This window comes from Drosophila mojavensis, unplaced genomic scaffold (genome assembly GCF_018153725.1).
Source record: "Drosophila mojavensis isolate 15081-1352.22 unplaced genomic scaffold, ASM1815372v1 contig_136, whole genome shotgun sequence".
Classification (NCBI taxonomy): domain Eukaryota; kingdom Metazoa; phylum Arthropoda; class Insecta; order Diptera; family Drosophilidae; genus Drosophila; species Drosophila mojavensis.
The window spans coordinates 6,781,020-6,808,036 of record NW_025318667.1 but is presented as its reverse complement, the minus strand read 5'-3'; the positions used below and the strand labels follow the sequence as shown (position 1 = coordinate 6,808,036).

The 27,017-nt window shown below is 38.4% G+C and overlaps 1 protein-coding gene across 12 annotated transcripts in view; it reads right to left on the bottom strand.

Moving 5' to 3' along the window:
* LOC6586084 (cAMP-specific 3',5'-cyclic phosphodiesterase) overlaps nt 1-27,017 on the bottom strand; it is a 234,428-nt gene that overhangs the window by 8,802 nt on the left and 198,609 nt on the right. For 4 of the 12 annotated variants that reach the window (XM_044011465.1, XM_044011468.1, XM_044011476.1 and 1 more), the window contains 5 exons: nt 23,905-24,081; nt 15,270-15,308; nt 2,319-2,423; nt 180-363; nt 13-106 (listed from right to left, as the gene is read on the bottom strand). In XM_044011465.1, the coding sequence (XP_043867400.1) occupies nt 13-106; nt 180-363; nt 2,319-2,423; nt 15,270-15,308; nt 23,905-24,081 (599 nt within the window). Of the gene's footprint in view, nt 1-12; nt 107-179; nt 364-2,318; nt 2,424-3,363; nt 3,582-8,033; nt 8,297-15,269; nt 15,309-23,904; nt 24,082-27,017 lie in introns of those variants that run through there. The other 8 variants (XM_044011467.1, XM_044011470.1, XM_044011473.1 and 5 more) reach the window with 5 other exon arrangements.

The window sequence follows — 27,017 nt, the reverse complement described above, 5'->3', positions numbered from 1 at the left end:
TGTCGAACTTACCCAAAAATGTTGAACAAATATACTCGGATATTTGATTGCCCGATCTGCTGGACTCGCTGAAGTGTGATAGCTCCTTGTTGAGCATGCGTTTGAACTGTTCGATAAATAGAGATGATAGATAATGTGATTAGTTATCGATTTAGTCGATAGAGGTCGTTTAGACGCACCTTTAGCGACGCCATGTCAGAGACACTGCGATGCGTTTGTATGGTCTCCAGTTGATCCAAACACCAATCTAGTTCCTCAATAGTATCGGTGGCTAGGCGTGTGTAGGCTTCATCGCCTTGTGCTAGTTGGACACCGCCAGCATTTCCGCCTCGTCCGGATGATGATTGAGCTGGCCGCCTGGATCTTGTTTGATTAATACATGATTTCCGCACATACACACACACACACGCACGCACACACAGAGACAGTGACAGAATGAGAGAGAGGGGGAATGCAAGGAAGGAAGTAGGGATAGACAAAGGAAGTAGGGGGGGTTATGAGTGTGGGGGAGGTAGACGTTGAGTGGGAATGCACGAAATAGCATAGGAATTGTTTTGATTGTGAAAGGAACAAGGTACAAGGTACAATAACAACAACAAACGAGAGAACAAACACAAATCGCAAAAGAGAAAAAGAAAACGAAAAAGACAAACAAGGTAAAAATTACAAGAAAATTGAATTGGAAAACGATCAAAAGGGGGGCAAATGGGAAAAACATGAACAGAACAAAGTGAAATATGCAAAAACAGAAAAATAAAATTCAAATGAAATTGTGAATTAAACAGACAGTTGGAGGTGTGAGGGGGTACCAAGGGAAGTAATGCATAAGTAATAGATTTTTTTTTATTGTTATTACAAACATTTTTTCCGATTTTTTTTTTTTTTAACAGTCACACACAGCAAGAAATACACGTGTTTTACAACATTGAGAATTGGGATTTTTTTTTTTTTTTTTTTCATTAAAACAACAACGATAAGAACAACAATTAAATGTCATTAGAGTCGAGCGAGCGAAACAGATATAAACACATATATAAAACATAAATATATATTTATAAATATATATTCATATACAAAAGAGAAAGAGAGAGAGAGAGAGAACGAGAAAGAGAGAGAGAAAAAACATGAACAAAATTGAATTGCAGAATTTGTGGTTGGTTTTTCTTTCTTTTCTGTACAACATTTAATAAAAAATTATCGATTAGCTTAAGATTTAATTGGCATACTCCAGGGGATTAACTTATGCGACTGATTCGCTGGGTGGTGGGGGTGGTGTTGTTACTAACGCCCGTTGGCGTTCTCATTCAAACACACATTTAGATAATTATGTAGATATTAGTGCCAATAAGCAACAACATCAACATCAACATCCACAGCAACAACAACAACAACAACTCAAAGAGACATTTTTGGGATTCCAAGCAGAGATCGCCCCTCCCTCACTCGCCCCAGCCACTCTGGCTCGATGATTGCGTCCAGTTCAATAGAACTGACAATTTTCTAAATTTGAGTTCCGTCATATTCGATGGAAAAATTATAAATAACTAAATGTACGGTACGGTTTTTATTTGCGGTATTTTTGGCACGTCAACACGATGCCACACACATATACATATATACACAGAGAGAGAGAGAGAACACTCACAAACCGTTGTCCCGACGCCCCAATGCCTCCGCTTACACCACCCACCGCCACCCACCTAGCACTGTGGTTTGTTTCTTCACATCATTGTCGTCATTTCTGTTTAAGTGGGTCTTTATTCATTTGCTTTTGTCTCTGTGTGCGTGTGAGTGTGTGCATACACACACACACACACACACACACACACACATACACATATGCATACAGACGAAATTATTGTTAGTCGGAAAAGTAGATGAATGCCTAACGTTTTTGTTGTTGTTGTTCAGATTCTGATTGCCGTTGCCGTTGTTGTTGTTGTTGTTGCCACTTGATTAATTAAAGTGTGAGATGACAATAAGATATTGAGAGAGCACACACAAAGATAGAGAGCGAGCGAGGGACATCGACAGGCAGCAAGACAAAGAGAATCAGATAAGGCCAAAAGTTAGAGAGGAAGAGGGAGGAGAGTGAGATATATATCAAACGTAACAAAGTGGAGGGAGAGAGTTGCTATTTGGGATAATTTGGAGTCAGGTTTTTCGAAGAATGAAAAGAACGAATCCTCTTTGCTTGTTTTGTCATGGATCGCGGGGGCCACAAGCTTTAATCATTTCGTGTAATGACTTTTTCATGTACATATGATAGGATAGAATGGGTGGGGCATGTGGGCGTGTCAGGGTCACAATCGACTTACTTGTTTGATGCTGGTACATTTGTCAGACTTAATAAATTGTTGCGCACTGAACGTAAGCTGGCTAAAATTTGGGCAAACGGCGTTACAATGAGATCCTCGCCATGGCTGCAATAGAAAGAGAGAGAAAGTTTGATAAGTATATGAGCAGTTGGTAATCGGTGGAGGCATAGAGAGATATATCAATACCAAACAAAAGATATATAGGGTAAAGTAATCGAATTAAATTAAAAGGAGCTGCACAGTTAATGATGATAATCTGTCTAATGCATGTTACATAGATGGAGAATGAGATAGGAAATGAGAAGTTTGTAGTTGATACCTTGGGTAACGAGCAAAAGAAATTAAAAGTAGCAAAAGAAGCGAATTCCTGAGGTAGATAAATAATATAAATATGCAATATAAACATATAATATGATTGGCGAGTGCAAGAAGCAAAGAGTAGCGAGTGACAGAAGCATGATGATGATAGAAGTAAAGAAAAGTTTACACTTGTTAAATCAGCATAAATTATGAGTGATAAAAGTAACGAGTAACAGAAATGATGCATGGCACAAGTAACGAGTAAAATAACGAGTGTTAATAAGTTAATAAAAGAAGCGAGTAGCAGAAGTTAGTAAAAGTAACGAGTAAAATTAGTAACGAGTGTTAATAAGTTAATAAAAGAAGCGAGTCAAAGAAAAGCGAGTAGCAGCAGTGACGAATGAATGATGAATGATGTAAATTGATGTAAAATGATGTACCCAAGAATGAATGAATTTACATAAATATAGGTAAGCAATGGGTAACTTAAATATTAAATAAGAGCAACAGCAAATATGGAGTAGCAACAGATCTAGCGATATACACGAATACAGATGCATTTAAAAGCAAGCAGCAAGTACATATATCGTATGTATGCATCCTGATAAAGTAGCGAGTATGCAGCATAAGAAGGGCCTAAACAAAGGTCAACAGTGATGTTTCCTTCGTTAACTGTCTTCAATCAGTCCTTGAGTTTCTGTCATTGCTTTAGCCACACTCGGCTCAAAGTTCATTTGGCGTTTACCGTTGACTGTGATTCCTCGCCCGGGTTATTAATCTCAATAGACACGTTATCGCAGGCATCGAGTAATCCTCTCTCATTAACTACAACCGTAAACAGAATTTGAAATCGAATAGCGCATAAATTAGGAGCTACGCTTGTCTGCTTCCATTCCTATTCTCCTCTAATTAATATATACGCACATAGATATATTTTATTTTTAATTTCGCTTTTTTTAAAATTTTGTACAATATATTTTTTTTTAATATACGAAAATGATGAGCTGATTTAAAATGAAATGCCTATGTGCTTAACCCGATTGGCTGGCAAATCAACTGGAATACTCGCCGGTGCCTTAACGCCCGAAGCATTCGATGATATGAAACTCAGGTGCCCAAAATGAGGGTCGCCAGCCAGGCCGGCCGCAAAAGGTCAGCGCGCCATGGCCACGAATAGATTTGGCCCCAAAAAAATAAAAATTAAAACAAAAAGAGATACAAAGGGAAAGGAAACTTGGTGAATCATGGCACAAAGGACGACGCTCAAGAACTTGATGCAGGTTGGCTCGACAATTTTATAGATATGCGGAACGAAAGCGACGCACACAGTCTGTGGGAACGTTTCTGGTGGCACACGAGCCACTTGGCTTGAAATATTTGTGCCGAAAATAAATATTAAATGGGCAAAAAAAAGGAAATATTAAAAAAGAATATAAAAAAAATATCATAATAAGTAGACGAGCACGAAGACGTTGTCGTTTGCGTTGACAAACAAAAAATGGCATAAATTAAAATTAATAAAATAAAATATTAAAAAAAAACTGTAGAAGAGAGAGAAAAAGAGAAAACATCGAATAAAGATGCAGGAACAAATTTAAAATAAACAAAAATAAAGTTCTTGGCCCATTGGTGACGTCACGAGGCGACGTTGGCGGCGCCAATATTTAAATTTCAGTTTTTATTTTTATTATATGTATAAAAATATATAATAATATATACATAAATATACCCTGTAGTCGTAAAATGGCAATAAAAATGTGTATTTATAGATTGTACAACTGCGGAAACTAAAATGGGTATTGCTACTTAGCAGCCACTAAGCATGTGTGGTCAGGGCCTATAGAGATATACATATATGGGCATAGAAGTTTGGCATAGAATTTAACGCTCAGATTGTATAGATGCATACGCATGGCAGTTGATACTATCCTAAATTCCATATAATACTCTTTTGAGGGTTACTAGGAAAGGTTCCATATAGGGAGCTAACAATACAATTGATAGCTTTATTTAGCCAAAAGCTATTATAATAGATGCTATCACAAGTTCAATGTTTGTCGCTATCGATAAGTCGATTGACACTCGATAACGGCTAAAATATGTCAGCCTATCGATACGTCTATATGCTATCAATATCAGGATATATTGATATGATATCAACTGTATATATAATCGATATAATCCAGGGAATATACATAGTACACAAAGCTATCAATATGCGATAGCTCCATAATATATATTTAGATATAATTAGGATAGTATAGCGTTAGTAACTATAGCTTCATAAATGAATGATACCGATATTTTCACTTATTAATTATAGAGATAGTATATTGGGCGTATAGCATATAGCTCAATATGCCCCATTAAGTCATCATATACATATGCATATATTTTAATACGTATATATTATAAATCTAAAGTAAATGCTTAGAAATTAAATTTTATATGCATTTCATGTGCTGCCCTAAATATTTCAGGGCAACTTTTCATCGAAAAACTATAAAAACATGAAAACATAAAAGTTATTTGAAGCCTTGTTACTAGGTAAGTGCAAGCCATGCCAAATTTGTACAGCTTTTCTATTTTTATAGATTTATATATATAATTATGTATATAATTATATATATGAATGTATGTATGTACACATGTTTTTCATAGCTATTTCAGCTTTAAAGCCAATTGGCTGGCAATGAAAATGGTTGGAAATATTGAAATATTCATAAAAGATTTTGCGACTGTTTCACAAAATGTTCAATGTTCAATGCGGCTAAGCGATGCCTTCTTTTTAAATGAAACAGCAATATTAAATATGTACATATACATATCTATGTATATAAAAGCAGATATAGGCAGAGGCAGATGGGTAAAGCGACAACGATATACGATTAATGATGCCAACTCATTTACAGCCAGGATGCCCTCGGCTCTCTCAATCCCCTACCACAATCTCTCAATCTCTCTCTCTCTCTCTCTCTCTCTCTCTCTCTCTCTCTCACTCTCTCTGTCGGTAGCTTGCTTTGCGGTATGTTTGCCTGATTTTTGGCACGACCCACTGCTGCAATATATCTACATCTTTCTGTGCGGGTGTGTGTGCGTGTGTGTGTGTGTGTGTGTGTGTGTGTGTGTGTGTGTGTGTGTGTGTGTGTGTGTGTGTGTCGCAACAATTGTACAAAATATGTTATTGTATATGGTATGCTCGCGCATCCATCCATCCATTCGTTTGTCCATTCAAACACACATCTAAAGTGGCTGCCATAAACAACAACATAAACAACAACAAGCGCCAAGCGTTGCCCATATGCAACAGCATTCGCATCAGCCCACCCCACCCGCACCACATTCGGCCCAGCCCCGTGAACCCGCCCCCACCATTACACGTTCAGTTTGAACTCTTCACTTTTGGCCCCGTCGCGTCGCTAGACTATGCAGCCAGACGAAATGTTTTTGCCAGCGATTTGTCATTTGAAATCATGTCGCGCCGCTCGGTTCACATTCGCATATTCGCGTTTGGTCGTCTCCTTTTGAGCACTTTAGTGCGATTCTAGTTTGTTATTCGATTATAAATACTGCGACGCAGAAAAAAAAAAAAAAAACCAAGAAAACAAAACACAAAAACAATAGCAAACAAATGAATAAATAAGAAAACATGTTCGTGACTCATCCGGTGCGTTCTGGCCGAGGATCTATGCAGCTAGCCGGATAACAAACAACAAGCAACCCGAATGCCATTGCATGCAATTCCCGCAAATCATCCAGAAAGTGTATTTGAAATGAATGTTTGCTGTGTGCGACTATGGGCATTACAGTCTATAGCACAGCCTTGGCTACCCTTGATAATCATACTAATAATCATTAAAATGATTAAAGTAACTTAATTTCAAATTAAAAACTTACATTTTGAATGGTTAACAATAATATTGCTAGCAATATATATTGATATTATTTTAATAGAAAATGGCTTCAAATCTGAATTTTGATTATTTGTTATCATTAACAGAGCTAGCGTTACATTTGCGCACTGCTTGGAAATGTAAGAGTTATCGATAAGTTAGGCGTAAATTTTGTAACAAATTTGAAAATGAAACTATTCACTCTTTTAGACTTATCGATAACATAGGCGTAAATATTTTTGAATGTAGCCACTAACCATACTATCACATACTATCGATTAATTTGAGCACAGCTGAACTAATTTGAAAATGTAAGCTATTCACTCTTTAAAAGTTATCGATAACATAGACGTAGATATTTTTGAAAGAAGCTTAACTAGTTTTTAACTAAAAATTGTATACAAAACTTAGGTTTTTAATTATCACATCAGATATCGTTATCTTATCTATTCACTCTTTAAGACTTATCGATAGATATTTAGATATTTTCGAGCGTAGCCACTAAGCATATGTGTTGTATGGCTAGTAACTTTGCTTAACTAGCTGTCATAGCTGTCGTTTTAATAACTAAAACTATAGCTATATGGCTATCGATTCATTTGAGCACAGTTTAACAAATTTAAAAATGTTAACTTTTCACCTTAACAGTTATCGATAACAGACATAGAGCTTTCTGAATGTAGCTGAACTTGTTTTCAAATTAAAAATTTCATAAAAATCATAATTTTTTAAATTATTATATAACTTTTTATATATACTAACACAACTAATCTGCATATAATTAAAAAAAAAAAAAAAACCTTTTTGACTATTTTTCAATTTGATAAAACTAAGATTTTAAATAATTATCGATAACATAGCTTGCAGCAGATTTGGCTGCAGTTTTAAGATTTTTCAACTAAAAATTTGTTAAAAAATTCCATATTTGGGTGGCTATCGGTATACTTGGCCCTAGCTAAAATTATTATGCCTAATCCCAAATTTGAAACAAAACATTTATTTCACTAAATTCTTCTTATGATGCTCAGCTGTGCTGTATATTTTGCTTTGATAAATTCCTAGTTTTGTTGACCTGTGTAGTTATTACCCAAGCATTATGAGTCTTATTAAATCAATGAGCATATGAAATGAGTATAGTTCAGGCATTATTAATGCAGCTAAAAGCTGTGCAGGCGCTGCAAATAGACGCTCTTAATTGACTTCGACTATATAAAATATCTGCTCTACTAATAATAGTTAGACTGATGTATAGTTTAAGCATGTGTGTGAGTGTGTATGTCTGACTGTATGTGAGTGTGTGTGTGTCTGCTCATAATTAATAGAGAAATATGTATGGTCGAGATGCGTAAGTAAATAAACTGGCAGCTGGGACAGTTTGCGTATATTTTTGCTGTTTTTTGCTCGATTTGATTTGTATTTTGTTGTTTGTCATTAAATAGATGAAAATATTGCGTGGGCGATCTCAATTTATAGTTGATTTTGAATCGCTGTCGTCGGTAGCTGCTGTCATGGTGTGGGTTACCTGCGCTGCGATTTGATCGAGAACATATTATCGCGATCGGCCAATATGGTGACGGCCAGATCGTCCTGCAGGATCGACGGTATCATATTGAAGAAGCTGTGCACGCGCGGCAGCGACGGCGACGAGGCTGAGTTCTTGTTTAACATGATAATGCACACTCATACACACACACACACATACACATAGACACAGTAAAAGAATGTGAAAATAAATTATGGCAATTGGCACATTTGATTCGAGCCGGCTTTGGCTTAGACCAGGAAGCGCCTGGCTAACGCGATGCCGATGACGATTGCGATTGCGATTGCGATTGCGATTACGATTTCTGTTTTCCGATTACGATTACGATTACGATTTCAAATATCAATTTCAATTCCAGTTTGCAATTTGCAATTTCAATTTCTATATAACTTTGCGCCGATTGCTTTGATTGCTCGACAACGATTCAGCGAACTATTTCAGATGACAACAACAATAGCGACAGCGACAGCGAGACGACAAGGCGAAAGCTTTTTGAATTTTCCACGAGTGCGCGCTGGCCGAGAATGAGCGCGTCCCGCGGCGTGGCCAGCAAAAATACAAAACTCAAAACACAACTCGCACGCTCAGGAATGAAAAAAGAAGAAAAATTATTGTAGAAAAGCGACGCTAGCGCTGGCAGCGACATCGACAGCGACGTCGACGTCGACGTCGAGCAGCTGGCAACGGACGGCAGCCATCAGCTGAGCTGAACGTAACGTAAGAAACAAATTATATTCAACTTAAAAAAAAATATATATAGATATATATATATATGTATATGTATAAAAATATAAATAAATAAAATTAAATTTGTTCATGTGAGTGCGACTGTGAGAGTATGTGTGTCATTTCATTTTCATCATTTGTGCTCGTTGTTGTTGTTGTTGTTGTTATTTTGCGCGCGCGCTTCAGATTTTTGCTTGCTTTTCATCTTGAGCAGCAGCAACAACAAACGAACGAGACGAACGAACTGACACAACATGTACAACATTTGCTCAATTATAGAAATATACAGGGTGTCGCCTTGACACACATTCATTTATCGCGCATAGCACATAGAACATGGAGATAGACCCATCTCTATGAAGAATCTGGATAGTAGTATACGTATGTGTGAAGAGTCTTCAGCAGTTGAGGAAAATTCAAACAAAACTAAGATTTAAGAGTATATCGTATATGTATATACTCTATATAGATATACATAGTGCATAGTAAATAGTACAGATCTGCTATGATTCAAATTGATATCTCAAAAATCTTTCTGATATCTTCACTTGAAATCATTTCAGTGGCTTTTCATGGATTTTCATCTACGAGCCTACAAAGGGTTAGCAATTGGAGGGCTATCAGCTTTTCAGTTTTCAAGAGAAGTTGATTCAATTTTAAGAATTTGTCTAATAATATGAGAAATTAATTATTAATTATTACTATAAAATCTAAATAAAATTCAAATATCTCAAACCAAAATAAACAGTTTTTATTATTAGTTAATAAAGTGTCTTAGACTCATGCTCAGCATAGATAACTATAGCTTACATAGGTCATGTGATTCGCAGAAGAAGAAGAAGGACAAAGTGGGTAAGACCAGGGACAGTAAGAACAGAGAAGTACTAAAGAGAGATTTGTTCGAGTCGCTGTAAGCATCTGCTCTCATTGAAAATCTCTCTCATCTCTAATGATTAATTTTTTAAATTATTTTTAATATTCACCCTTACAGGATGATTAATCTATATATATGTATATATTAATGATCTCAAACACAGAGAGTATGAGCTACAGTCTCTCGTCTAGTTTAGTTTAGAGATATTTAAAGTTCATCAAAGAAATGCCAAAGCGAAAAACTAGATCATTGGAAACATCTAAAATGAATAGCTATAAGCCACAATGACTTCAAGCAAAGCTAATCTAATAGTGCACCCTGTTAGATAGCTATGCCAAACACGCACACACACACGCAGAGGTACACTCACACACACACACAGTTGACATATCCAATGTCCGGCAAGTCAGGCAGCGCGTCCTTGCCTGACATAACACAAGAACAGCAACATCATCATCATCATCATCATCCTCATCACCAGTCATTATCATTATGATCCACTTCATTATGAGCAACAAAGAGCAGAATTTGCTGACTATAATGCCTTCCACCTGATTGTCTATCTCTCGCTTTTCTTGTTTTCCAACAATTCACGCAAAATTAATTTCATTCGCTGTCCGTCTCGCTCGCACGCACGCTGTGTCAAGCGCCTTCGTGTTGCTGTTGTTGTTGTTGTTGTTTTCACTCTAGACGCGCACTTACCTACGCTAATGTTTAATAAATTCTCAACTCAAATTGCCATTTGGCTGCCTTTGAGCGATCTGCAATTATTTTTTTGTGTGTGTTGTTGTTGTGCGCTTAATGAACGCTCATTACATAAGACAGCGAGAGAGAGAGAGAGAGAGAGGCAGGGATAGAGCAGCAATGAAGAGGAGAGCGAGAGCGCGCTATCCTAATATGCATATTTATAATTCTAACTACTAACGTTTATTTTTAATCTCTCTCGCTGGTTAGTCGCAACTGCGCGCACACACGTAATTCTAATAATAATTTCGAGCAATTTTCAATTTAGCTAACCTACTTGTTCTTCTTCATCTCCTCTGTTTGTGTGTGAGAGAGATAATGAGTCCAATAGGCCTATTACTCATACGCCGCCTGGGGCGGCGTCGCTTTTCATTTTGATTTTCAATTTTCGATTTCAATTTCCCCCTAGTCGATTGCACACACACGCGGCCGCTTGCCGATTACGTTAATCATTTGACGCCCGCCACGCCCACTAGCTCACAGCCCACTTAACCACAAGCGGCGCTGCATCTAATAAACAACTGCGGCCAACTGCGGGTCAGCCGGCGTAACATCAAATCTCGTGACTGACAGACAACGTGGGCGCAGCGCAGTCGCCATCGAATCGAGTCAAGTGCCTGATGAAATTGTTCATAAACATTAAGAAACAGCCACAGACACAGACACACGCACAAACACACATACAAATGAAAGCAACATAGCATATGCTTTGATTGAAGCGGCACTCTTTCAAGATTCATCCAAAACGTTTCTAAATTGCTAAACTGCTAAGTGTTTCAATATTAGATATTCCATAAATATTATAATTTAGAATAATTCTTAAAATCCCCTAACCTAACTCTCAACTCCCTCAACAGCAAATAGCTCATGAGCAGCTTGACAAGCAGTAAAGCAGTTAGGCAAGTACTTCTAAGTATCAGATTGTCAAATCTGATCCAAAGATGTACTGGAAATACTATTAAGTTTCTCATATGATCTATAATTGGGTATAATATGGGAAGCTTAATCGTAGTTCCAGTACATTTTAGGGTCATATATGTCAGTCAGATGCTTAAACTTGACTACCTGCTTTACCTGTATATGAGAAACCTAATAGTATTTCGAGTACAAACAAAATTTCTAAAGCTTGGAATCCTATTTTTGAATGGAGTTTCTTTATCAAGTTTGCAGAGTGCAATAATGACATCCAGTTGAATGTACTTTTTAAAGCATAAGTCTCTAAAACACTAGATTACGAGTCTCTAGTATTTGATATATGATGAGAAGAAGGAGCTATCCAAAATGCGATATATACTAAATCTCTGCATTCATTACAGAAATTACAAACAGTGAATTTTAAGCGTTAATCTATTGTAATAATCAAGGTACGCTTAAAAATCGATAACAAATTATCGATTTTAATCGATCATCTGGTATCTGTACATTATTTCTATTCTTTTGTAGATGTTAAAGATGTCAAATCTCTAGCTTTTGTGGTGGCCATGCGAACATTACTAGATTGACTCAGCTAAAAATCCCAACCAGTTATTTTATCGGCTTTGCCGTAGCTACTTCTGTCTGTTACATATATTTTCACAAGATCAGATCTGCCTAAAGATTTTTTTTTTCTGCTTCAATGCCTTCCAAATTCAAGTCTAAGGGTGAAGTCTTATAAGAATAAAGTCTTATAAGAATTATTGCAATAATCTACAAATGCTTTCTCTATAAGTATCTATCTTTGTATTACATTTACCCCTAATCCTTGCTGAGTGAAATATGATAGTTGCTTAATGAAATAACTGAAATACGATTTTGGTATTTCACAGCTCAGCTTTTTGACGCATGTGTGAATTTCAAATGCACAGAATATGGATACATTTTGTTGTTGTTGTTTTGTTTTTGTGTTTTTGGGTTTTGCCGACTGCATGACAAATCTGTGTGGGATGCATTTTTATTAAAAACACAAGAGGCCACTCAAAACCATGCCGAAACACACACACACACATCAGAAGTGGCACACACGCACACACACACACACACACACATATTTTTGGGGTGTGATTTGCATTGGGCGCATGTCAAAAAATGTTGGCTCGTTTGGCAGCATCAACGGCAATTGAGGCGGCAAATTTAATACGCGAAAAGAACGTATTTTATTTGGTTGGTACTCGCAGTCCCAGTTTCAATCCCAATCCCAATCCCATTTTCTTTCCGATGTCACGCTGCGTATGAATAATATGTACGTTACGTATACGCCAGCGTCGCTGCATGTGGCCAACCGGGCAACATATGGCTATAAGGGACGCTGCCAGAGAGAATGAGAGATCGCTGCGGTTGCTATGGCCTGTGATTGAATTTTGCCAACGACAGGCCAGCACCGCCTTCCCAAACAGCATCCAAGAGCCTCCGAGTTTTTGCCCTTCTGCATTCGGACTGACCGAATTTTCCCATTGCTCGTACAGGAAATAGGAAATGTTTTTCATATTTAAATTAGCTGTGCTGTTCATCTTCTCTTCTTCGTCTGCCTCTGCCTCTGCCTTTGCCTCTGCCTCCGCTTCTGCTTCTTCCCGTTTTTATATCACAGCTTTGGCAGCTTTCAGTCAGCCAACATCCCGCGGCCACACTTTGCGCCTTTAATTGCCCCAACGTCAGCGACAGCGACAAATGATGACTGCGCTCAAAATGTGGCGCATCGAGTGGCACGCGGAACGTCATGTGAGTTGCTCAGCCAACGGACCAACAGGCAAAATAATAATAATGCAACAATCAACGTGATCTGACTCACGTATGAGCGCAAATCTTTGACATTCTTTCGCTGCGCTTTAAAACACTGCCAGAGTTATCGAACGAGTAAACAGCGAGAATTATGCAAACGAAATTTGATATTCAATGCAGCTCGCAGTTGATATGAAGTTGCGCATTGAGATGGGGAAGATGTTGATGCTTTAAATAACTCGGTTTTTTCATTATACATGTATAAATGTAAATGTTAATTAGATTTATGTATATAATATCATAATATATAGAGTCTAACTTGCAGTCGATAGCTATCGATTGCTGAGATACTCTGTTTTTGGCTGCACTCAAGAAGTGACAAAGTTTTTAAGACACCCGGCTTTTAATTATATGTGTATATATGCATATGTATATACAGTAGAATTCCGATAATTCGAAATGGCAAGGGGATCAGTTTTTTTTTTTTTCTTTGATTTACACAGAATTTTAAATTGTCGAGAATTATTGAGAATTAATCGAAGTTTTTTCGATTAATCTGAATAAAATATGCGTAAACCTCGATAGAAGTCAGAGTTGCACAGGAAACCAGCCAGCTATTAACACCATCTATACACTAATCTATATTTATATCTTGATTATTATTCATATCTAATCAATTATGGCAAGTTTTCATTTAAATAAACTTCTTTTCATTTGCTATTCACTAGATATACATTTTTATACCCTGAACCCATTGAAAATGGGAAATCAGGGTATAATGGTTTTGTGAAAAAGTATGTAACGGGCAGAAGGAGGCGTGGCAGACCCCACAAAGTATATATATTCTTGATCAGCGCGACGAGCTGAGTCGATATAGCCCTGTCCGTCTGTCTGTCCGTCCGTCCGTCCGTCCGTCCGTCCGTCCGTATGAGTGCGTCGATCTCAGAAGTTATAAGAGCTAGAGAGCTGAAATTTGGCATGCATACTCGTGTGTACCATACGCAGTACGAGTTTGCTTTATTTTTTCGATAATTCATCCGATAACTTTTTTATCGAGAATAATCGAAAAATCGGCATTGTTTTTTCAGCCTAATTTGAACACTTTTAGACCTGGAGACTTCAAATTTGCGTTGTATATAAAGTTAATCGATACAAAGATTTTGTATTTTACATATTTTGGATACCACGCCCCCTTTCCCCCCAATTTGTAACAAACTCATTTCAAGTACTAGAGGCTCGTGCTTTGGAATGTACACACATATTCATCATATGAATACACTCTGAAAGTTTCATTAAGATCGTATGTCTACAAAAGAAATTATTTAACAAATAAATTTTCATAATATTGCCCACACTGCAGCGCAGCCCAAGCGCAGTCGCTGCTTACTGCGCAGTTAGCAGAGCGCAGGCTTATGCGTGAGTGTGGATGCATGTGTATGTATGTGTGCATAAAAATGCAGAATGATTAGAATATCAGCTTAGAGGGTTCAGGGTATCTCCTAGTCGAGCAGTCTCGACTAGAGCCTTCTTACTTGTTTGTTTATACATATGTCGATTTTTCCTATAGACTATAGACCGCTTAGTTATACGAAACCAATATGCTCTTGCTGCAGCTCCAAAACAGAGTATAAATATGTTTTAGACTGCTGGATACAATTGCTCTGCCCAACATGGCCAGAATGAATAAATTAACTAACTAATTGCGCTGAGTAATTAAAATAAATATGGAAGAAGAAGACGAACAAAATACTTGATAAAAAATGAGATGCATATAAAACAGCGTCAAATTATTATTGCCTTTTTTCATTTGCAAATATCAAAATATATATCAAATATATATAATATATTTATATGTATATATAAATATATTTTTATCAAAAGGGCGCAAAAGAGTTCTATTTGCAGTGTGGCAAAGGCAGAGGCAAAACAAAAAAAAGAAATTAACGCCCGGTGCAGACAGGCGTGCAAAACAATTATGCAACCGTACAAAAGGAAAACAAATGAAAATGAAAATGAAAACAACAACATCAACAGCGGCAACAACAATACAAACATTGAACAAGCAAACAGGCAGGCAGACAGGATTAAATAGGGATTACATAGGTTAGATGCACACAAACAAAAGATAGAAAGTTAGCTAGATAGATAGATAGATAGATAGAACTGGGCATACGTACGATCTGTCAATGAGTATAGAGGCCTCCTGGTCTTTAAACCTGCAAAAGGGTTACAATAATAAACAACGATAATAGTACGAATAACAATCATAAGTCGATAGGCTTAAGAGATAGTTAAAGAAAAGCTAATAAGTACGAGAACGCAGCACATGTAAGCGATTGCCAGCAATCGACTTGCGACAGACAACACAAAACTTATATAGAAATTAGGCTAAAACAAAACGAAACTAAGGAGAAGAAAACAATAAACTATAAGTAAACACATAAGAGTTCTCTAGTCGGTAGTGCTCGACTAGGGAATACCCTGAACTCTGTGCAGAGTTGTTATGCTAAGCATTTGAGGCACGATAGAGATATGCAGATGTAAATAGTTGCTCAGCCCATACCACCAGGTTCCCAGAATACCAAATATATAGAGTCTCAGAACCGATTACAGCTAAGAGCTTCCATCTGCACTTAAAATACCAAATCAAATGATCGATAAAATAATTTTATCGATAACGAGGAAATCGAATGAGCTATTGAGAACAAAAATGAACTATATATATATATATATATATATATATATATATATATATATATATATGTATATATATACATATATGTCTATTTATACAGGAATATATATTTCACAAAACTATACTATGATTTCCCTTTTTTGATGGGTTCTGGATATAAAAATACAATTTGATCCTCGAGCTTTTCTTGACTTGCAGACGAACAGACATAGCTAGCTCGACTCGGCTCATCCTACCAGTAGCACAGAGTTCAGGGTATACCGACTTATTCAACTAAAAGTTTTTCCTATTTTCCAAGACTTGAAAATTTGTTTGTCTTTTTTTCGGCCTTTCAATTTTAGTTGTCGTTTTACATAAATAATTGACGCTTATTTTATTATGTTAAGCTAAATGCAAATAAAAAGGTGAGCATAAACTGTGTGAATGTGTCTGTCTTTCTCTCTGATTGTGTATGTGTATGTGTGTGTGTGTGTGTGCTTGTCTGTGCGTGACGCCCTAAGGTATGCAATGAGTGGCAAATGGGATTGAAACGATATGTTCATGGCTTAGCAATGTGTGGCAAGGGTCGGGCTAAGCAGTGGCTCGTTGGCAGCCACAGCTACAGGCATAGTCACAGTCACAGTCACAGTCACAGTCACAGTCACAGTCACAGTCACAGTCACAGTCACAGTCACAGTCACAGTCACAGTCACAGTCACAGTCACAGTCACAGTCACATTCGCAGTCACCGTCATAGTCACAGTCACCGCCACTGACGTAGACAATGCGACGGCAATGACCCCGTCGGCAATTGATAGATAAGCGACTGGCTGCTCGGGGGCCATGCCATGACGTCATTCTGTTGCGCACGTCACAACTGCAGTCGCAGTGGCCTGCACACAAAAAGTCGAAGTTGAAGTGTTGACATTTAACAAAAAAACAACAACAACAACACACACACACACACTGACACACACGCACACATGGCAGTTGTGTGTCTCTGACTTGCATTTTAAACACTTTGCAAATGCCAACGGCACAAACAAACACAGAACAGCACAACGCCCACTGGCCACGCCCCAGCTAGCGTTATTTTTTTATTTTTTTATTTTGCAAACGTGCTGCGTGCTCACTCTCTCACTCTGTGTGTGTGTGTGTGTGTCTCGTTTGTGGTGTTTGCTGCATGTTCCACAATCGAGCTGGCAAACACACCTGCTTTTTTCGCCTTGGCATTTAACGCAAATTAACGCCTGAATGGCTTTCAGCATTGGGGCCCTGCTATCAATTGCTTTTGAGCTCGTCCAGCACTTTGATCCATCTGCAATTAACGTGCGCTTGCCACGGCCACAACGTCTGCTTGTGATGCCAACTGATTTGTAGTTGCCGACATTGAGCTGATTTTTTCAGCTGCCTACGCAGAGATAAAGGACTATAAGAGTTGAAGCTGTTGTAGTTGAACGACTGGGAAATACCCTGTGTATGACGAGCAATTATTTCAAATATACTAGGCATTCTAGGAATCTACATAGATTGGCTAGGATATTAGAAGTTTGTTATCGATTTAATCTATTTATCATACAAGTTATCGATTATTGCATATAAATTTGATATGCCTGATATATAAGTGAATCTGAAAGTCTTGTTAAACCTTTTCACTATCAGGAACATTTCTCTTTTTGACGGTGTAGAATTTTTCACTAGCTATCGATTTTAATTATTTTGAAAGTCACAATTAATCGATTACTTCTGATATGTTTGATAGGCTGGGGATATTTCAATGCTATTATATGGGGTAGTTCTCTATTTGAATTTAGCATCTATAATTTACCTATTAAAACATAAGCTTTTCACCAGAATCTTGAATCAATGTAATGGCAAGAGAAGGTCAAAGATCAAAGAGGCGAAAATTTGAGGTACTCTGCAAGCCTTTTATGATGTGCTTTCTTAGTTCATATATAATGCCATAGCCGAACCATTAACATTGGGCATAAGGCCACTGGGCTCTTGATCTTATTTTTCTCATTTCCTAAACAAATTGTGGATGATATTTTTACATAAACAGAAGTCTTATGAAAATATTTGGAACGCCTGATAATGCCGCAAGTTTCACTTTATCAAACAAAGTTTTAGCTTATGAAATCGAAATTGAAATTAAAGTCAACTTCCTGCCTCGAAATCTTGATCTCTTGATCAAATTTATTTGCCATCAAGGCAAAAACAATTTATTTTTTTCAACTCATCTATGCTTGATCTTGAAGATCCTGAACAATGTATCTACTATTAAAGTATATATATATATATCATCGATACGCCTGATATATATAGAATAATTTCAATCAGCAGCTTATTATCTTAATCTGCCTCGATTCGTTTTGATCGAAACTCATTATCAAATGTTGGTCAAGTTTTGCAAGTTTTTGCTATTTATTAATCCATTTAGCTCTCGCATTTAACTAACATATTTAATTGAATCATTTCTGATGCTGCTGCTGCTGCTGCTGGTGTTGTTGTTGTTATTTTGTTGCCCTTGATATTTGCCAGCCGCAGTCAGTCAGCTAATTATTTGTTATTAGTGTTGAAATCTTTATGAAATTTTCACTCAACTTGTTCGTTGTCGTTGTCATGACAGCTAAGCTGGGGCCAGTCACTGCCAAAGTATAAGGTATATATAACCGAGTGTACGTGTGTGTGTGTGTGTGTGTGTGTGTGTGTGTGTGTGTGTGTGTGTGTGTGTGTGTGTGTGTGTGTGTGTGTGTGTGTGTGTGTGTGTGTGTGTGTGTGTGTGTGCTTGCAATTGACAGGCTCATCAACAACATTGTTTGAAAGTGGCAGACTGGCAGACGAGGGAACTGCGATATGTCTCACCAAAAATATTCAAGTTGATTGAAAGCAAACGCAGCGAACGGACCCCGGTATATACGCTCTAGAAGACGACGTCCGACAGCCAGCAAATGTCTAAGGGATGGACGGGGTCGAAGGGGCCTAGGGGCCTAGGGGCGTAGGGGCGAAGCGTAACTAGAGGCCTGCCAAAAACTTTAAAGCAGACCCAAAACTTTTTGGCCTGGCCCAGTCAGGCCGAAACAGCAGCACCAACAACAACTACAACAACAACAACAATGAAAAAAGTGTATATAAAGAAAGCCAAAAGAGAAATAAATGCAAATTGCGTTGCTGTCGCTGCCAAATGGCCGAAAAGGGAGCCAAACAATATACCCGAAAATACCAAAAATACCGAAAATACCAAAAGAAAAAAAATATGTATTTATTTCAACTATGTATAATTAAATCGTTGCTATGTTCTAGGCCGTGGGGCCACTGCACTTGGGCAGAGGACAGGGGGGGAGGGGCACAGTCCCCAACTTTGACCAACCATGTTTTGTATGACACAAAGACACTTTCACTTTGAGTCCAATAACGGCGCCTGTATACAACCCCTATGTGCTAGCTTAGATTATATAATGTTTATGGCCAGCACATAGTTGAGTTTAAATCGAACGGGGGTGTTCAGAGTGTAAGAATTGTGTGTGTAGTAGTATTGTAGTTGGATGATATGGGGGTAACACAATATAAATAGTTCTAGACCTGAGTCTGTCCTTATGATCTCTCATCCAACTTGGGTCTAATTGTTAATGTTGGCATAGAAATTTCTTTGGATAATATGAGGGTAACTGAAACTATGTCTAGACCTGGATCTAGGTTTTCCTTATGATCTATCATCCTGCAGTCAATTAGGCTGCACAACACATAGGTCTATATGATCCATCATGATCCTTATGATCCATCATCCAGCTTAGGTGTATTCCGAGTATCTTATGGGACAGTTTATATTTGCCTTAATTGTTTATGTGGTCATAGATATTTTGTTGGATAATATGAAGGTAGCTCAATGTAGGTCTAGATAAGGGTCTAGGTTATCCTTATCATCAATCCAAATTATGTGTAGCTCTAAGGTTTTATGGGATTGTTTCTAATTCTTTAAATATTAAAAGTTAGCATAGAAATTTAGTTGGTTAATATGGAGGTAACTCAATGTAGGTCTAGATCTGGGTTTTGATTAACCCTTTGACCTATTATACAGCGGTCAATTAGGCTGTATATGATACAAGTCCACATTGACATTATGACATATCCAGCCGTCAATCAGGACATCAGCTTATAGTAATATTCGATTCTGATTATCACATATAAGCAAGTTCGACAATAATTGCTTAGAGTAAAATATTTAATTTAAGCATTTGAAGCTATACATCAAACATCAAAACGGAAGAACAAAGAGAGACATTTATACAGTGGGTAAGAAAAGTAAGTTTACGCACATCCAAAACTGTCATTCATTTGTATGAAACATCAATGATAGCATAAGGTCTCAAGAATATCAAGGCCAGAGAAGATAGATATAGGGATAGTTCAAAGATAAAAGAAATAGATAGCCAGAGCAGTGATAGAGATAGGGATAGTTCAATGTTAAATTAAATCAATATGAGTTGAGAATGCTGATCCATGATAGCTGTGAAATAGATCTAAGCTCTCTGCTGATAGCTATAGCCAACACTCTTTTGATAGTGTATTAGCAATGTCGTTGCTTTAGCTTTGATGGGCGAAACGCTTCAGCTTGAGTGAATTGAGGGAACGGAGGCGATTGAAGTGTGCGAGGGCCTTAAGTGTTTTGCGGTCCAAATATTTTTGCAATTTTTCATCTGCGTTTTGCGCGATTTATTTTGGCGCTTTGGCCTTTGAGACGGCAGGCGACTAGAGTGTCAAGAGTCGTGTAAAAATAGCTGTAAAATTCTTCTCTGCTCAAGGTTGCATTTGGCCGCTGACCAGATGCCCAGCTAATTCCATATGGTGGTGCTCTGGCCTGTTTTGTTTTCGGATTTCGGATTTCTGTTTTCTGTTTTCAGTGTTGTGTTTTGACTTTTGACATGATGCTACCTGATGCTTTGATATAGTTCATCTTGTTTAGTGTAATTATTCTGTTCCTATTGTTCATTGATGCAGCAGCAGCAGAAACATCTAAAAGAAGAAAAACTTGTCGCACCTCGAGCACAAAACATGGCTGTCAAATAGAGAAAATTGTATTTCCGGTTTTCAGTTGTATAATGCAATGTGTGTGTATGTCCCTTTCTCAGTCTCTCACTCTCATTTTCTCTCTCTCTCTCTCTCTCTCTCTCTCTCTCTCTTTCTCTCTCTCTTTCTCTCTGTAGCTGCTCACTCATGTGTCATACGAGTGACATTGGCATGCATATTTGGTATCCCCCAGGTAAAGCTGACTAACTAATCAAAGCCCGAATAGTTCAGCAAAAATTGTGGCTAAATGTTGTTTGTCATCCATTGCCAGAGCTTCCCAAAAAGTTGCCAATGCTATTTATTCGAGATGCCTGCCAGCGTTGTCAAAACAATGGTCAAAGCCGGGTCAACTCACGGCCCAGAGCACAGAGCAGCTGACGCCGGACAACGAACAGCGGACATTGGACGTTGGACAACATGGCAAAGCCGTAAAGAGCATATAGACGGTTTTGGGTGAGGTGACGTTGCCGGAACTGCTGGAATGGAATTTTTGCCAAAGAGCCAGCCAGATGTGGCAAAAGGCTTGCTATGAATTTCAGAAATGCCATCAATGGGACGGCTCTTGACCACCAGCAGATGATGATGTTGCCAACTTTGCTCCAGAGGCGGTGCGCTGCAATGCCATTGAAATGTGGCAAAGTGCCTCAAATGCCGTAAACGATGCTGCACATTCACACACACACACACACACACACGCACGCGCGCACGCACACTCATATATGCAACATAGGTGTGGCATTGCGAATTGTGGCAGCATTTCCAACAGAAAAAGCAAAGGCAGCCAGACAATAGCAACAGATGCTGCAAATTGGTAGCAAAAATTTAAGACTTCTAAATGAAAATGTTCAAAAGTTACGGGAACAACAACAACAACAACAACAACAGCAACAACTCGTCTATTGGTGTGAGGTAAACACCCAGGAGAAATTCTCTATAGGCATCGAGAGTGGTATTAAAGTAATAGAAAAACTCGAAGAAGCCATCGACTGTGGTAAAGTACAGTGCTCGGAATTAGTAGTAGAAGAAAAGTTATCAAAGCAACACGCCACACAAGAGTCGGAGCAGGAGTAGAGCAGCTAGGGCAAAAGCACTCAGACAGAGGAAGCTGCAGTTGACCAGCAAATGTTTGACAAAGTAGTTTGAAAAGGAAGCAGCTGAGGCAAGTACAAAGTTTCTACTACTTTCACGACAAATTTAACTCGCACGGATTGTACTCCTATTGCTACGAGGACAGGAAGAGCACGAACAGGAGTATAAGTGGAAGGTCTATCCAGTCGCACTTCTTATACCAGTATAAGATGTTTAGTATAAGAAGTAAATGTAAATCTAATCACCTTTCATATTACAAAGTATAGAATATACTAAGTGTTAAGTTTAAAAAGTGAATGTCAGCTAAAGTGAAGCAGGATTCAAGTTTTAATTGCATTTGTTATACTATAGTATAAGATGATTAGTATAAGAAGTGCATGCAAAGTTGAGTAGGAGTAGAAAATTCAGCTCTAGCCTCACCCCAATACTATTGTATAACATGTTTAGTGTATGTAGTAAGTGTAAAGGGGAATAGGAGCAGAAATTCCAATTTTAATCGCACTTCTTATACCATAGTATAAGATGTTGGATGTAAACTGCTCATAGCACATCTTATACCATAGTATAAGCTATTTAGCATAATATGTAAGTGTAAAGTAATGTTAAGTAAAATAGGAGAAGAAAATTAAGTTCTCATACCATAGTATAAGATGTTTAGTATAAGAAGTACGTGTAAACTGCTTTAGGAGTAGAAATTTAAGTTTTAATTGCACTTCTTACTCCAAAGCAAAGGTATACCAAATTTAGCCTAAGAAGTAAGTGTAAACCAAAGTGAAGTAAAATAGGAGATGAAATTGAAGTTGTTCATATAGCATAGTATAAGATGTTTAGTATAAGAAAGGAACTCAAAATGGTATTGAAGTTCAACTTCATGTTCTTGTCGCACTTCTTGTAAGCATAAGATGCTTAGTATAAGCAGTAAGAGTAAGGTAAAGAAAATGGAAATGGGAGCAGAAATTTAAGTTTTAATCCCACTTCTTATACCACAGTATAAGACGTTTAGTATATGTAGTAAATATAAGGTTAAGTAAAGTCGCAATAAGAGTAATAGTTGAGGTTTTATGGGCAAGAAATATACTACAGTATAATAGGAAGATTTGAAAAGTGTCAATTCGTAGTAGCTCAAATGGTTGTAATAGGTGTAGTGGTAGTGGTAGAAAAAGCTATAAATGTGCAAAAAAAGGAAGAATATTTGTAGTTGTAGTAGTAGTAGTAGTAGTGGAAAACGTACTAGTAATATATAAGTAAAACTATATACCCAAATGGGAATCGAAATAGTCGAAGTAATAGTAGTAGAAATTGTTGCCAATATAAAGTAAAAGTGCTAACAGTTATATGGGGAGCGGGCGCAAAGAGTTTAAATGGTAGTAGTTGCTGGGAAAGGTACTATGGGAGTAGCATAAAAGTCACAGAAGTAGGTGACGTAAAAAGAGGAGGCACAAAGGGCTGTAAAAATTAATTCTAGTACACCGGGTACAGGGTAGAGGTAGAGATACAGGTAGTTGAATCACATGAAACATTGAATAACGTAAAAAAGAAAAAAATGAAGGGAAAAGAACAAAAATTGTTAGTAGTGGCACACGCTAGCAAAGCCTAGAGCCGTACATGACAATGGAATAATAAAGAGCTGCTAAACTCCTCCTGTCTTTCAATGTCAGGTGTGTTCCAGCCATGTTTGCTGTTGTTTGAATTGTTGATTATGCTCTTATCATAAATTTATGCTCATAGTATGTATTCGTAGTTGTCACAGAAACTTTGTGATATGGATGGGATTATGAATAGTTTATGAAGCTCGTGAATGCTGTATACGAACTCAAATCATATTTAAAGTGTAAATGAAAATCTAGATGAATGGAAATCATATACACATACATATATACGCAAAAAGGAGAAACCATACCCAAACCAAAACCGAAAATGTTGTACAGAACTTTCAATATGTATATATGTATATGTGAATCTATTTGGTGTTTGGCACTTACCTTTCGCTAGCAATGCTTGAGTTCCTGGACATTGACTTTGGTGACATCTCAAAGTCCGAATCGGAGCGATATAAAAAGGATTCGCGACGTTGCGGTAAATTCTGTAGAACCAAACCAGCGCTGGGTGAGCCGCCCTCAAGTGGTGATCGGGCGCCCTGGCCATTTTCTACATCGAAACTGTAAATGGGGGGAAAACGAAAAGAAATATGAATATGATTATCATTGCAATCATTCAATTGATGGCATTATCAATAACTTTACGAGCTGCCCACTGTGTGACCCCAAATAATTGAAAGTCGACGCTTTTAGGCCACGACTTGAGTCCTGTTACAGACGGCCGTGATGACTTGACACAGCGAACTTTTCAGCGCCAACGGAAGACAGCAGCCAGAAGTGGAGTGTGGTTTGGGTGAGTGTAGTTAGCCAATGGGGTAGGGGAGGGGTAGGATAGCAATGGCGACGACAACGACAACGACAGCGACGAGGGCGACCTACAGGAAACGGAAGCGCGCCTAACAAGGCGCTTTTAAAGTTTTTCAATTCGTTAGACATTTTCGCCCTTTGTCTGCGTCGACGTCAGCCGCGCTTGGTTATGAAAACTTTTGCGCCAACTCGGCTAAAAATGTAACAACCCCTCTCCCACGCACACACACACACAACAAAAAAAAAAAAATTAGAAACAGCCTGGCCCCAACTCCAGACCGCGCAACCGAATGTAGCCAAGTTTATTGAGAACTTGCGCTGAAAGTTGACTTCACTACAGAGCCGCATTTCCCTCAGGCCGTGTATTCCAGTCGCGCCAAAGTTGTGCCACTGATCAAGTTAACGCGCGGTTGGCAAGGATCAACTTTTTAAGTAAGCCCGGCTAGGTGGGCGTCTTCAAATAACCACCAGATTCTCTGCCCCAATTCGGATGGTTATCCATTTTGTTAAGCAAAGAAGCTTCGATTTCACACTAGCTCCAAGCCAGACAAGCTTCAGCTAGTTGCGAATTGTAGGGCATCGACAGTAGAAGAACTGCACTCAAAGTACAGTTGCGCCTTGAGCCACCGAATCTGAACAAATTAGATTCGTGAACTAGGTGAACTAGTGCAGTGCTCAGCGAACTGGACTAGTATTGGTTTATAATGAACAATTCGTGTAGCGAATAGATAAGTTCCATTGACGACTAGTTCCGCTAATTCTTTCGGCTTCTTGGAACCATAAGTTCCACTGTCTTCTGCTGTTCATGAGCGACAAGTTCCACTAACATAGCCAGGTGTTCATGCACAACAAGTTTCATTGACTTTTTCAACTTCTCATTTAGTACAAGTTCCAATGACCTTTAATGTTCATGAACTACAAGTTCCCATGGCTTATTCTACTGCACATAAGCTAGTTCATGAACAACAAGCTCCCTTCCCTTGCTCTATTGTACATGAACCACAAGTTCTATTGACTTATTCTCTTGTACATGAAGAACTAGTTCCATTGATTTATTCTACTGTACATGAGCAACTAGTTCCGTTGACTAGTTTAACTGTACATGAACAGCTAATTCCATTGGCTAGTTCAACTGTTTACGAACTACAAGTATCATTGACTTGCTGTTTATGAACAAGTTCCAGTCACTTGTTCTGCTATTCATGAGCAACTGGTTTCATTAACTCATCCAGTTATTTGTGAACGCTTAGTTCCACTGATTGTTCATGAACAAGTTCTTTTGAGGTACTCAACTATTTGATGTGAGAGACTTCAAAGCACGCATCGTTCATAACCTGAACTGCGACGAAAATAAATGTATTGATCAATAGGAATTATTAGTTTAATCAGTCGCCCATAGATGGCGCTGGCTGCTCAAAGAGTTGCACGACAGAGAGAAGAAATGGAACGCTAATGTCATTTGTCTCTATGAAATGCAATTGCCAGCTATTTGTCGTGCGGCAGCAGATGTGGCCATAGAGACAGAGATGGAGATGGAAATGGAAATGGAGATGGAGGTAGAGGCAGAGGCAGAGGCAGCGGCAATCTGAGGCTGGCATCAATCTAAGGGCGTTGTCATAATTAAAGAAATTACATTCATAAGCAGAAGCAGATATCGTGCGGGGGCGCGCTGCTCCTTAGCTGGACGCTGTGCGACGCAGCTGTGTCCTTGTGCCATTCGGCCTTCTCGTCCAGCCGCTGCCACGGCTACTGATGCTTCTGCTGCTGCTGCTGCTGCCGCTGCTTCTGCTGCTGGCATTCCTTATGCTTGGGAATGGCTCCTGTTGCCGTTCGGCTTGAAGGCCGTGACGCTTTTGGCAGCGAAAGTCGTAAAGAAAAATGATGTTTTAAGTAAAATTTATATCGGGGTCATTAAGTAAACTTGGCACAAAGTTGACGCTAGCCTCTTATTGTTGCTGCTGCTGCTGCTGCTGCTGTTGTTGTTGTGTGGCCCCGCCCACCGACCAGCCCGCCCCATTTTATTGTTGTTGCTGTTGTGCGCAACAATGTCGCCATTTACCATGGCATACTTTGTAGCACTTTTCAAAAGTTATGAGGCAGGCGGAGTGTGGCACAGTTTGCAGTATTTTAGTATTTTAGTATTTCAGTATTTCGTCTTTGGCATTTCACTACTTTATTTTGTTTTTTTGCAGTTTAAAGTTGGCTCAACTTTCTGTTTCGCTATATATACACATATCTGTATACATGTGTGGGTGTGGGTGTGTGTGTGTGTGTGTGTGTGTGTGTGTGTGTGTATGTATTCATATGCTTCATTTCACACACACAATGTTGCCAGAGAATTGAATAATTTGTGTGATTGTGTGTGTGTGTGTGTGTGTGTCTCTCTCTATAAGATATATTCGCATTGTTCAGCCTGCTACGTGGACCTGGCTGATTAATGTCGTGCGTCCTCATGTCTGCAGTCATTCAGTCAATCCCTTATTCATTTGGCCATTCATTCAGTCGTGCATACAATCATTTCACATCCAGCGACTTCCTACTTAACAAACTAATTAAGTTGGCGGCATTGCGGGTCTTAGCCGCTGCCTCTGGCAGCAGTTGAATCTATGCGGCAGCAATACACAATCAGAGCACACACACACACACACACACACACACACAGAGAGAGCTTCTGACACACTCATCACAAT